Raw genomic sequence first — 13,920 nt, 5'->3', positions numbered from 1 at the left:
GACCACATTCTGAAGCTGGTGTGTAGATTGAGTTGCCATAATCACCTTGGAAATGCATCACCTGCATGTTGGACCCCTACCTGAAGGAAACACTCCCAGCTCCAGTACGTGGGACATTCGAGGGGAAAGGGCAGCTGCGGGCACCTTAGGTGAGGCTGTGCCACCCACGGGCTCTACTGTCTCCACTGTGGAGGTTGTGGCTCTGCTGTTGGCTTGCAGTGGTTTCTGCCTCTTCCACAAGCGTGACCCCCACTGAAGTGGGGTGACACTCGACGCTGTGGCACTTCAGGTGGTCGGTTTGATGAGGTAATCCTGTTTGTGTCCAGAAAGAACATAGCGGCCTCAAGTTGAGAAGGAAGGCAAATATTTTTGAGTTCCCGGGCAGCTTTAATTTTCAGTTTGTGACAATTAGTAGCTGCTGGGAAGTGCCGCCAGCTTCCTGTTAGGATGTCATCTGGAACGTTGATAAATCCTAAGTAAATATGTTCATGTTCTTCAAACCCTCTGACAAGAGGAGCTGGTAATGGGTGCTCTGTGTGTGTGTGTGTGTGTGTGTGTGTGTTTAAAAGTGAATTTTTTTTCTGAAAAATTAGCTTTTCCAAGTGTATATTTATTTAGATAAACCCACACAGCATCTGGTATGTACAGACTAATTTGAAGCAAACTCCATTAGTTTTATCTTCTCACAAAGAGGGAATTCCAAAATATTTTCCCCCTTTTGGATCATTTCTGAGTTGATCCTCTGGTTAGTGCTCCTATTAGCCAACACAGGCTAAGTCGGGAAACACTTTTGAAATCAGGCGACAGGCAGCTTCTCAACCTACATAAGGGAAAACGTCCCTGGTGTGTTCGGGCGCCTGTGGACCTGCTGTCCACCTATGACTTGAGTACTAGAAAGCCGCTTCTTTCTTGGCAGTAAGCCACGGTGTTTTCTCATGCTGTGCCTGCCTTTCACGTTTGGATGTGTCCTGCCTGCCTCGGGACTATTTCATGCATTGCATGTAGTGACTAGGTAGGACACGAAGGAAGTTGTGATTATGCTGGGGAGTGGAAGGTCTCCAGGGAAGACGTACAGAAACCTGCCTTATTCTGCACTGTGAGCGAGACCAAACATAGACCCTAACTAACCAAATGCCTTGTGACTCCTCCCCAGGGTATGTTCTAACTCCTTCAAGTGTGGCTGCCACACTCGGGGATTACTTTTGTGTTTTTTATGCAGTGGTCACCTCCATCCTAGACTCACCAAGTACTTCTTGAGTTGATGAGTGAACTGTGTCAAACAGATGTGGTTGAAAGGCCAATAACAATATGGCTAGCATTCTGAGGAGTACTGGCACTTTGTCTAGCCAGCACACACAGAAAAGTGTACCCTGAATTGGCCTAAGCAACATCCTTTTCTCTTGCTTGTGAGCCTGTATTTGGAGTAGGCTTTGGAAGGAATTTCTCTTTTTTGCTGGATGTGGCATCAGCTGCATTTCCCCTTGAAGATGATGTACTCACCAAATGCCGGATTGGCGCTGAATGTGTGCCAAAGTCTCAGTCGGGCCAAGGTCTGTGGGAGTCCAGGCTCCACTCTACAATAGATGTCTCCATGGGTAATTGTTAAGGCCCCAAAGTATGGATGCCTTGGGGGTAGGTGGATGGCATGCATGATGTTGCAGATCTCCAGGTGGATGGCATGTACAGTGTTGCAGATCTCCAGGTGGATGGCATGCACGGTGTTGCAGATCTCCAGGTGGATGGCATGCACAGTGTTGCAGATCTCCAGGTGGATGGCATGTACAGTGCTGCAGATCTCCAGGTGGATGGCATGCACGGTGTTGCAGATCTCCAGGTGGATGGCATGCACAGTGTTGCAGATCTCCAGGTGGATGGCATGTACAGTATTATAGATCTCCAGGTGGATGGCATGCACAGTGTTGCAGATCTCCAGGTGGATGGCATGCACGGTGTTGCAGATCTCCAGGTGGATGGCATGCACGGTGCTGCAGATCTCCAGGTGGATGGCATGCACGGTATTGCAAATCTCCAGGTGGATGGAATGCACAGTATTATAGATCTCCAGGTGGATGGCATGCACAGTGTTGCAGATCTCCAGGTGGATGGCATGCACAGTGTTGCAGATCTCCAGGTGGATGGCATGCACAGTGCTGCAGATCTCCAGGTGGATGGCATGCACAGTGTTGCAGATCTCCAGGTGGATGGCATGCACGGTGTTGCAATCTCCGGGCCAGTGGCCTTTAGTGACCTAGATTGGAAGTCATAAAGTCGCCTCCACCATGGTTGTACGCCCACCCGATTCTAAGAAGAGAAGATGTATGTCTTGCTTTCCATAGGGAAATTGCTAGGAATGACAGACATTGCAAAGAAGTGTGTGAGATGGAAAATATTGGGGTACTTTTGGAGAATATCTACTCCATAATCCAAAATGGAAATTGTAACCTTCCACAAATTCAGTTTTTCTCCAATGTTCCTGACCCAGTAATTGACCCCACTTTCTCCATTTGTGATTATAGCAAAGTTGTAGAATCCACATTTAATGCCTCCTTTATTCTTTTGAATCTTGAGTAATTTGCCTTATAGTCTGTTTGTTGGCCCCTGGCTCTGTAACCCTCAAGTCCTTAAGTCCTGTGTACTACCAATGCCATGAACTACCAACTCATTCCTCCCAGCTCAGCTTTCCTGTGACAGCCCTCCAGTGGGCTTCCCTTCAAAGCCAACAGCCTGTCACTGTCTGATCTGATCTGAGATATATATCTATAGATAGATAGATATAGATATAGATATGGATATATAGATATATATACACACACACTGCTTCCTATGTGATCTGATCACATTAAACTCATTCATCACATATATCCTGGCTAATCTATGTCAGCCTGACAAAGGTCGAGTCATTTGGGAAGAGAGGACTTCAATTGAGAAAATGCCCCACAGGTTGGCCTGTGAGCAAAACTGTGGGGCAGTTTCTTGATTGATAAGTGATGTGAAGGGCCCAGCTCACTGTAAGTGGTCCCACCCCTGGGCCGGTGGTCCCGAGTACTACAAGAAAGTAGGCTCTGCAATCCGCGCAGAGCAAGCCAGTAAGCAGCACCCCCCCCCACCCCCCACCCCCGCCATGGCCTCTGCTTCAGTTCCTGCCCTGCCCTCTTTCGACTGTGGAAAGAAGTCCTGAGCGGTGTAAGGGGAATAAACTCCCCCTCCCCAGAAGTTGCTTATGGTCATGGTGTTTTAGTGCAACAATAGGAAACCCTCAGACAGAAATTGGTAACAGGTCGTGAGCTATTGGTGTGACAGATCTGACCGTGTGTTTTTTGGGAGAATTGTGGAAGGACTTGGCATCTTTGGGCTAGAAAAGCCATTGAGTGCTCAGAGCTTAATGAGATGTGGGAACTTAGAAGATGCTGCCGAGAGCAGAGGAGATGAGGGAGACCTGGGCTGTGACGTTTCAGGGGGGAGCTTGAGAGTCCCTTAAAGACACTGTTGGAGCTGTTGGATGTTCTGATTAAGAACTTGTGCTTTTCTGAGACAATCAATACTAGTAAACTGGAGCTACAGAATCAGCTGTGATTAAGAAGAGACCTCTCCAGAGAGGGCTGAAGCTGCAGCTTATGCTGGCAGCTGAACCTGGGAAAGGGTAAGAGTTTCCCACGTGGTCCTGGATTGGAGGCATGAAGGGGTCGTGGCGATTAGCTGAGGCTTGGCCGTGTGTGGTAGGGCTGGAGTCCCCGAAGAGGGGCCAGGAGAGGCCGTTGGTGAAGGCACGGCCTTAGTTGCAGGATTAGTGCGGGATTGAAAGGGTTAGGAAGGGAAGTTGAGGCTTGGCGCTGAGTGGCAAGCTCAGATCCCCTGAAGAGAACTCTAGGAGAGGCTATGAGTGCAAGTGGAGCCCAGATATAGCAGGAGACCCCAGCATTTGGGGGATGCCGGGACCCATGGGATGACCACCAAGACAGCAGCAGCCTTGAAGTGGAGCCGGTCCGAGCCTAGGTGACAGGGTGACAGGGTGTGTGCTGGGGATGGCAGGTCCAAGAGGTGGAGCTAGCTGCCAAGCCCTCTAGGGCCCGGAGAGTCCTGTGTGGGTCAGTTTGCTGTCAAATCTTGACTTTGCTTTGATTGTCCATGCCCGGGCCCCATTTCTTCCCTCTTGGAGTAAGAAATACTTATTTTTGATTTAACAGGAATCTACAGTTAAGTGCCTGAACTTTTAAAACAATTTTGGAATTTTACAGAAAGACTCTGGTGTTTTAGAGCGACTGGGTATTTTAGAGAAACATTGTAATTTTAGAGAGATTTTAGATTTTTAGAGGGCTTTTTAAGTATTTGAATTTACAAAGACTGGGATTTTCAGGTTGAAAATATTTTTTATATTGTGATATTGACATTCATGTAAGATCTTGAGGATGAACAGGAAAGGAAAGGTTACGGCTTTATGGTGACGTGAAAGTGTAAGATGAACTAAACCCATTCCTCCCCAGGTTGCTTTCCGTCCTGGTGTTCCGTCACAGCAGCAGAACCCTAACTAAGACAGCAGTCTTCTGGAAGCTTCTAAAAGCCTTGCAGTACTTTTGATGGAAGAATGAAGTTCCTCCCTGGTGTTTTCACCTGCTGGCTTCAGAGTCATTTAGACCTGAGCTCCATTTGCATCTGCTCTGCAGGGCCCTAGAGCTCTGCTCTTTCCGGGCCCAGGGTTCTCACTTCCGGTCTTGCTAGTCCTTCAGCCTTCCACAGTCTATTAATTATTCATGTTTGCATGAATATCATTCCTTAAGAAAGCCCAGGCTAGACCTTTGCCAAAGATTTGAGGGTGTCTATATTTTCCTTTCTGCCCACATTACACTTTTAACTGTTCATACCATCTTTGTTTCTTTCACTTGGTAGACTCTAAAATATTCCATGAGGTAAAACAACTGGTCTTGACTCTCAGAAGTTAGGCTGGTGTCTGACAGACACACAGTGAACACTCAGTACATGCCTGTAAATGAATATGTATAGGTGTCCATATACAGATACTACATATTCATATCCTCACAAATCAACTTCTGAGTGTCTATAGAGAGAGGTTCTGTAAACATTTATGCTTGAGTAAGATTTATAGATGGTTGGGTTTTGTATCTGGGAACCTATACGTGTTGATGATGAATTCTCATCTGTTGACTCGTCATCCATTGTTTAATATATAGCACATTAAAGCTGGGCATGGTGGCTCATGCCTATAATCTCAGCACTCAGGAGGCAGAGGCAGGTGGGTTTCTGTGCCAGCCTGGGCTTCAGAGCAAGTTCCAGGCGGGTCAGGGCTACACTGTTAAATCCTTCCTCAAAGGTAAAATTTAAAAAAGTCAAAATGCAGCACACCAGACACTGTTCTGGCTCAGACATACCCTTTGTCTCCTGACCGACTGCTCTCCCTCTTCTTCAAGGTAAGGAGTCAGCTGCCATGAAAACCGATCTCTTGAGGGCCCGGAACATGAAAAGGTACATTAACCAGCTGACTGTGGCAAAGAAGCAGTGTGAGAAGAGAATCCGGATCCTAGGAGGGCCTGCCTACGACCAGCAAGAGGACGGGGCCTTGGATGAAGGGGAGGGGCCTCAGAGCCAAAAGGTAGGACCTGTAGCTTCTTTGGCCGCATCAGTTTGTTATAAACAGTGCGAGGACACGCACGGTCTTCTACCGCCTCAGTGTTTCATTGCTACGGCTCGTGCTGCTGGTTTCAGGAGTAAACAGCTAGTTACTGGGTGTCCTTGAATTCTGGAAATGGCAGTTGGTGGTGGGCGGTGTATATATCTGTGTACGTGTGCACACGCCTGTGTGTGAGCCTGTGCACGCGTGCACACGCCTGTGTATATTGTTTTCCACCCTTCTTTTCTCCACTCACCTCCACTTCAAGGAAACATTTCCTGTTTGCAGGACCTAAATCAAAGTCATCCATTATCAACTATATAAAAAGTACCACCTAGGAAGGAAAGACTATTTCATTTAACTCTAGCCAATTTGCTATGAGCTGTCTTCTTGATATTTAGATAATGAGGTGGTATATTTGATTATCTTGCCCAAAGCCACAGAGATAGGATGAGGCAGAACTAGATAAAGACCCAGATGTGGTTGACTCACCAATGCCAGTGCTTTCTGATTAAATCATAATGTGGAGGCGTTTGTGCAATGTCTTGGACTGCCTGCTCGTGGTGATTAAATCTCACAGAGCACAAGGACATTTCCTAGCCCCGTTTAGGAACTATTCTAAGTGCAGGGACCACACTTGTCTTCTAAGACCTGGAACATGGAGGAGACTGCCACAGTGTGTCCCAAGGAGCTCGAGGAACAGGGCTTCATGGCAAATGAAAATCCCTTGTCAGATGCTGGCCACAGAGAAAACATTAGTATAGTTTAGCCTGGCTGCAGCCTCTAACTTGTCCCTCCTCTGACTTTCAGTTTCAGTCTCTAACCGTGTATGTCTAGCGTTGAGTCAGGGACCTATCCGGTAATCCCCCTGCCTCCCTCCTCTACTGCTCGCTTTTGCCTTTGTCTCGGTCCTGACTTGGTCTTCCCTGGGGAGGTTCCGTCCTATCAGGCCAGAGTTCTGTATCGTCTTACGTGGGTGGAGTCCCTGTCGATGGCGGGGCCCACACTGTAGTCTGTTTGACTGAACACGTGTGCCTCCTGGCATTCTGCCTTCTGAGGCAGAGCGGGAGCTGTGCCGTGCTCAGGGTTGCAGAAGGTAGGCTTCACAGGTTGAATTTCGCCTTCCTTCCCTCAGTTTATCTCTTCTCAATGTCTACCACAGTTCATCGTGGAGAAGGGATTCATCCTGTGTCCTTTCATTATTTTAATCAATTCACTCATTCAGTAGACACTCACTGAGGGGCCACTGTCTCTTGGTTATTGGACTAGAATAAGGAATAGGATAGAATCCCTACTTGCAACGAATCCCATTTAATTATAAGGTGTGTGTGTGTGTGTGTGTGTGTGTGTGTGTGTGTGTGTGTGAGAGAGAGAGAGAGAGAGAGAGAGAGAGAGAGAGAGAGAGAGAGAGAGAGAGAGATCAATCTAGTAGAGATGCAACATGTACACCTAAGTGAGGACCCAGATGGCTCCCTAGAGTTAAGGGTTATGAACGGGGAAGTCTTGGGAAGGCTTAGGAAAACTGAATGTGATTTCAGTCAAGTTGCCTTATGACAATTACAAGAAGACTGTCCAAATCTTGCTGCATTTTAAATTCACTCTTTCTAAATAGGAAAGGAGAAACGAACTTATAACATGAGTTTATCCGTAGAGTCAAAGCGTTCCCTCCGGTCTTAAGGCTGGAAGACTCAGCTAACACTGTACAGCCTCAGTGGTAGCTCGGCCTGCTGGAGTTAAAGCTGGTTTGTTTTGAGCTGTTCTAATATCTTCATAAATGGATGGAGCACTCTTGATGTAACCTAATCCCAGTCTGATCAAGAAGAATCACCACCAAGTTTACTTCAGAATATTCTCTTTTAAATTAGATGAGCCATCCACTTATAAAAAAGAGATTGGCCAGGCATGGTGGCTCATGTCTTTAATCCCTACAATCCAGAGGCAGAGACAGGTCAGTCTCTGAGTTCAAGGTCAGCCTGGTCTACAGTGCGAGTTCCAGGACAGCCAGGGCTATACAGAGAAACCCTGTCTTGAACCACCACCCCCAAAAGAAAGAAAGAAAGATTGCCTGTACGTAAAAGACTAGGAATTTTATGTTGCTTTTAAGAAATGAACTGTGAAGGAACAGTTGGATTGAAAAACGAGAGGAAAGGACCTGCCCTGTGGTCACTAAAGAAAAGATCCGGAGTAGCTTCTGACCTTAGACAGAACAGATTTTTTCAGAACAAGGAAGATAGCCAGAGATAAAGACATGACATTGTGGTAAAGGAATCAGGTCGTGAAGAAAACATGAACTCCTAAAGATGCTTTTAGTGCATATGAGAACTTCACAGTTCATAAAGCACGAACTAGCAAGTAAACGGGAGCATGCTCAGTTATGGCTGTGGATATTAATAAGCCGTTTACGCAATTGTTAGAGCAGATCCACAGACTGTGGGCAAGGCTGCGAAGACCTGCGTACCGCCAACACCAACCGGAACTAATAGACATTTCCCAGAGAGCTGTTCCAAAGACAGCAGAATGTGGGGCCTTTCACCTGTATACACCAGGCAACCACTAAGAAGTGTGATAGTACTGAATGATAAAATTATCCACCCAAATTTAAAAGATTTAATACAGAAATTGCTATCTGACCACTATAGAATTAAAATTAGAAATGAATAATTGAAAAAGATCTGGGAATCTCTAGATGTTTGGAAATAAAGATAATGTATGTAAGGCTCCAGTCAGGAGAAATCATAAAGGAAATTAATAAGTGGAGTGAAGGTGGTGTGTGTTGGTGTCAGCGGGACGCTGCTAGGCCGGCACTTAAGACAAACACACACTGTAATGTCTGTATTAGAACGGAAGGAGGTCTGAAGTGAGTGGTCCAGGGTTCTGCTTCTACAGGTACAACCTGTAGAACTGGGAGGAAGGAGAGAGAAAGACACAGGAAAATTATACAACAATGGGCAATTGGATGTCAGCAGATGTTGCAGATAAAAGAAAGTTGGAGGGTTTTTCAGAAAAAAAAAATTAATGTGGATTTAAGTTATGGAGGCACAGAGAAATGGAAGGAGAGAACCTTAAGAGAAGGACGGTAGGGGGCTGGGAAAATGAGCCAGTCAGTTAAGTACTGGGCTTGAATCCTCGACACACACATGGAAAGAGGGGCACAGTAGCAGCTGCCTGTAATCACAGCACTGGGGGAGGGGTCAGACGGACTGCAGCTCGCTGGTCAGCCAGCCTAACCATGCAGGTGAGCTCAGGCTCAGTGGCAATGTGACAGGCCCTATGTGAAAAAACGTGAGAGTGACCGAAGAAGATACCCACCATCCATCATCCACCATCCACCATCCGTCATCCACCATCCACCATCCATCCCTGGTCGGCACAGGCACATGAACATGGATACTCTTACACACACACACACAGAGGAGGGGGGGGGTACATCTCTAAGAGTAGATGCCAGCATCTGAAAAGAGAGACACCTGCATACAGTTTTAAGTAAGTGCATGTCACTTTAAATGAAGTAGATTAATTCTTTAAAATTCACAGATTGTTAAACATGAGCAAAAAGACAAAAATCTGAATGGCTTTAGATGTATTAAAGAAAATTAATTCAGAATTTAAAATCCTTCCCCAAAGAAAACTCTAGGCCTAGATCATATCACTCGTGAATTCTATGAAGCCTTTAAAGAGGGTGTGTGTGTGTGTGTGTGTGTGTGTGTGTGTGTGTGTGTGTGTGTGTGTGTGACAGAGAAAGGGGGTGGAGGGAGAGGGGAGGGGAGAGGGAGAGAGTGTCTGTCTGTCTGTCCTCCTCCCCCTTCCAGATCTTAAACACTAGATGTCGCGCATGTGAAGGACTGTTCTACCACTGAGTTGCCCCCAGCCCGATACCAGTTTATCTGAACTCTTAATCCACTGCCAATGCTTTCATTCTTGTTTACTTACCTAGAAAGTGACCTCTGAAGGTTTTTAATATACCAATATCTTTTTCATATACCAACATCTATTTTCTCAAAAACTGGTTCAGTCTCCTGCTTAGTTCCTGATGCTCGCTGTGATTCATAACAACTATTATGAATCTCCAGGAGGTAGTGACATGTCTTCTTTCATCCCGCACATCTAAGAACTGAGGCGAGTGACAGGGTAGAAGCTCACAGGACTGGAAAGTTTTCATCGCCACATGGAAACAAATCTGTCTTGTTCTGTTCAAGGGCCACTCTTCTCCCCTGCCTCAAACACATACAAGTGGTCCCCAGTGGAAAGATTGAAGTGTTCAGGAAAAAAAAAAGAGGAAGAGAAAATTAAAATATCTGGAGCTTGGACATCAGTGACAATAAGTGGCCGACCTTTTATTTGAGGCTAGTTTGCACCTCAGTGTATTTGATCCAAAGATAAATCAAAATGAACACTATTGACTGTAGTCTAGAACTATACCGGTGTAAGAAATGGTTCCCGGTCCTTCTGTTGCTGGAATAGTTGTTGACTTGTCTTTCCGCAGCCAAAGTTGACACAAATTCCTTTCAACATCCTTGGAGCATGCAGCGGAAGATTAATGCTTCACAGGGCTTCCCTGGTAGGGCTTATGAAAAGTAAAAACAGGTGTTAGTATATCCCAGGATTAATGAACTACTGAAATTCAAGGGATCTGCAATAGTTGTACTAACATCTTTTGTGGAAAACTGGTTCTGTTGCTGGTGTTGTAAATGGTAAAAAGATGTAAGTAGATGTTCAAACAAACAAACAAAAACAAAACAAGCAAACAGAAAAACTTAGTTGAATGATTCAGTGAGTAATACAAAATTGGTATTTTTGAATATTTTCATTTTGAATATTCAGTAAGTCATTTCCTTTCATCAGTTTCCAGAAATTGCTTTTAAAAAATATGTCCTCCTTTCTGCCTACAGTAAGGGTAAATAAGGGCTGCTGAGGGAAGGGTTGAGTGTGTATTGACTTCTTGCATGTGATTTTAGAATATGTTAGTGGTGATATTTCAGAATATTTGCACATCATGTTAATTTTTAAGAATTTCAAAATAAAAGTTTCTAATTGTACTTGAGTTCCGCCTATTAAATTTTAATTTTGTTGCTGATTTAGACTAAGGATCTAGGTCTTACGTGCCTTCTAAATGAATTTGTGGCATTTTTCCTAGGTGAGTCGTCGTCGGTCATTATGGGGTCATCTGCTCCTTCCTCTTACAGCAGTCCCTGTCCGTGGTTGTTCTTACTACATCTTCAGATGTCCAGTGTTCTCCTTTACTGTGAATGTGGAAAATGCTAAGAGTGGTAGAACTGATTTGATAACCCATACAGTAGAATTTTAGGGGCCAATTAAAATAGTATTTACATAAGATTTGTTAGTGCCTGTGGTACTATAAACAATCAAGATATAAGTCCATTGATGTTTTTCCTCAGCCATATGAAATATGATAGGAAGCAAATGCCAAACTCCAGACCCTTAGTTTTTAGACATTTCTCTTCAGTTGTTTATTGTTTTAGCTTTATATGTCCCATCAGAACAAGAATTGTTATCTGTGTCCTAATGTCAAGCAGATGTCAAATAAATGTTTGTTGAACAACTAAATGTTTAGTATAAAATTAGTGATTTTTGAATATATGCATTTTCATTATTCAGGAATCTGAATTTAAAATTTAGAAACCTGAGAGCCATTTCATCTTATCAGGTATACTACCTTACATTGTCTATGAAAATGCATTTTTCCCTGAGTGTAGAAGTTAATTCATGGAAGTTAAAAGCAGACTGGCATTTGAAATTTTGTCTTTAGAAAATCTTTCTGTCTTAGGGTTTCTATTTCTAAAACAGAGTGACACTGGGCCTGGCTTGAGCATCTGAGACCTCAAAGCCCACCTCCAGTGACACACTTCCTCCAACAAGGCCACACCTCCTCCAACAAGGCCACACCTCCTCCAACAAGGCCACACCTCCTCCAACAAGGCCACACCTCCTAAATAGTGCCACTCCCTGCGGGCCTGAGGGGGCCATTTGCATACAAACCATCATCACACTTTCTTATATTCTCTTAATAGATTCTTCAGTTTGAAGATATTATGACCAATCCTTTCTACCGAGAGCGCTTTGAAACATACATGGAGCGGCTGGACAAGCAGACTCTGATCGGCTTTTGGGAATCCGTGGAACATCTGAAAAATGCAAACAAGGTAATGTGCTTATGCTTTAAGGAATATTAATCATTAGCTAATGAAAGCTTGCGTGCTAGGCAGTATATCACCAACTCAGTGATGCTTTAGGATAAGTCTGTCTGTATGTCTATCTGTTGGTCTATATTTTGTTTGTTTGTTTTGAGACAGAGTTTTTCTGTGTAGTCTTGGCTATCCTGGAATTCTCTTTGTAGACCAGGCTGGTCTTGAACTCACAGAGATCAACCTGCCTCTGCTTCCCAAGTGCTGGGATTAAAGGCATGCACTACCATGCCTGGCTCAGGATAAATATATATTAAAGTAGCATTTTACATCATTCTACTTCAGCCCATTATGGCAAATAAAATGGCACTATATTTTTATAGAAGATGCTTTTGACTGAATAGTAAAGGGGGACTATTTACAAGTGTGCCAAGAGATTAGATTTCATCATTTTAATGAACTACAAAAACATGTATCCATCCACGTTGCTCTTACAAAAGACTAGGCCTTATCACTGTCAACTCAGCCTCATAAACTTGCTCTATCATTATTTGTATTTCATTACCATAGCAATTCTCCTGCTTTTTAGTCTTTCTATTGTGATGTACACTTTTTACATTAGTTTTTTTCCCCTTTCATTTCACATAAAATATGATTGAACAAAGGAAACCAAACATTTTTGGTTTCAAATGTGTCTCAAGCAAAGAACCCAATGGATTATGCATTGTAGTTAGTAAGTTTTCAGTACGTATTTTAGAATTAAAGAATGTCTGTACATTCTTCATATAGGTAAATATATCAAAGTCACATGTATATCATATATATTGTATTAGCATATAGCATTTGAGTGATTCATTAACATAAGTGAAAGAGCATTTAATTTCATTTGCATATGAATATTGCTAGACTAGAAAACCAAATTAAGTACCTGATATATCACACATTGAACTAAGCAGCTAAATTTAGTCTTGTGGTATTTTAAAATCTCAGGACTACTTTCATTGCTGACTCATCAGGTATAAATTACCTTCTGTTACTCAACATAATCACTAGCCTTGACTCCAGGTGACTTTTGGCTGCTCTCAAAAGAACATTGTACAGAGTAATCTAAAGAGTTTTCCCAAACTACTGGCAGTAATTGGAAATTCTTCAGTGAAATAAAAGCATGATAGCTTCCTGAGAGTAGCTGTGGTTTGATCTGACAGCTGGACAAATGAGTCATGTTTGTTAGTTTATGTCTTTTTATGACTGTTTAGAAGTTCGCAGACTTCTTAGAGCTGCGTGAGCACCGCTGGACACCGCTGGAGCACATGAGGGTCACGTGCATGGAGGAGAGCTTTGCATTTCTACAGCGGTGCAGCAGCGACCCCAGTGTGCCTCGCAGGACTAGGCTGTCTGTGTGGCTCAGTGCCAGGGAGTTATGCTAAAGTGTTAAGCCTGAGGAATACCTGTCGTGTTTTTAATCTCTGGTTACTCGGTTGGCTCCTTTCTGGCTGAGAATTTCTTGTCATTTTAGCGAAGTGAGCACCTGTCATTATGACATCAGATAAAAGTCGTTAGACTTTAGTTCATAAGTGACATCTCCATGATGTTGAGGATCTGTTGGGATAGGAGAGCCAGTCCTTTTCTTAACGTTTGAAACAGCTCACTGTAAGTATTTACCTTCAAGAAGTGGTGGTTCTCTTTCAAGGTCTGATACTTCCCTGCACCTGAATGTGAATACAGAAGGCTAAGACCCCGAGTTTATGGTTCGAGGGTACAGCTAGGTACTGTCCTTCTAGCTCTAGCGTGTAGGGAATTGAGTGGGAAAGCCTTTCTCTCAGAGACAACGTTTCTTACCTTTCTCTCTCTTCGTCTTCCTGTCTTTTCAGAGTGAAATTCCACAATTAGTTGGTGAAATTTATCAGAATTTCTTTGTGGAAAGCAAAGAAATACCCGTGGAAAAGTCACTTTACAAAGAAATCCAGCAATGTCTCGTAGGAAACAAAGGTATTGAGGTGTTCAGCAAGATCCAGGCAGATGTGTACGAGGTGCTGAGGGACAGGTATTACCCGTCGTTCATTGTCAGTGACCTGTACGAGAAGCTGATGGTCAAAGAGGACAAGCATGCCTCCCAGCAGGCTTCCGACAAGGAGGAACTGGTGAGCTCCCTTC

The 13,920-nt window shown here is 44.1% G+C and overlaps 1 protein-coding gene across 1 annotated transcript in view; it reads left to right on the top strand.

Annotated features, from left to right (window-relative positions):
• Snx25 (sorting nexin 25) overlaps positions 1–13,920 on the top strand; it is a 116,658-nt gene that overhangs the window by 79,228 nt on the left and 23,510 nt on the right. The window contains exons 7-9 of the mRNA XM_028881170.2: positions 5,424–5,605; positions 11,653–11,784; positions 13,638–13,907. Of these exons, the coding sequence (XP_028737003.2) occupies positions 5,424–5,605; positions 11,653–11,784; positions 13,638–13,907 (584 nt within the window). The remainder of the gene's footprint in view (positions 1–5,423; positions 5,606–11,652; positions 11,785–13,637; positions 13,908–13,920) is intronic.

Source organism: Peromyscus leucopus, chromosome 17 (assembly GCF_004664715.2).
Source record: "Peromyscus leucopus breed LL Stock chromosome 17, UCI_PerLeu_2.1, whole genome shotgun sequence".
Taxonomy (NCBI): Eukaryota; Metazoa; Chordata; class Mammalia; order Rodentia; family Cricetidae; genus Peromyscus; species Peromyscus leucopus.
This window is presented reverse-complemented; position numbering and strand designations above follow the sequence as displayed.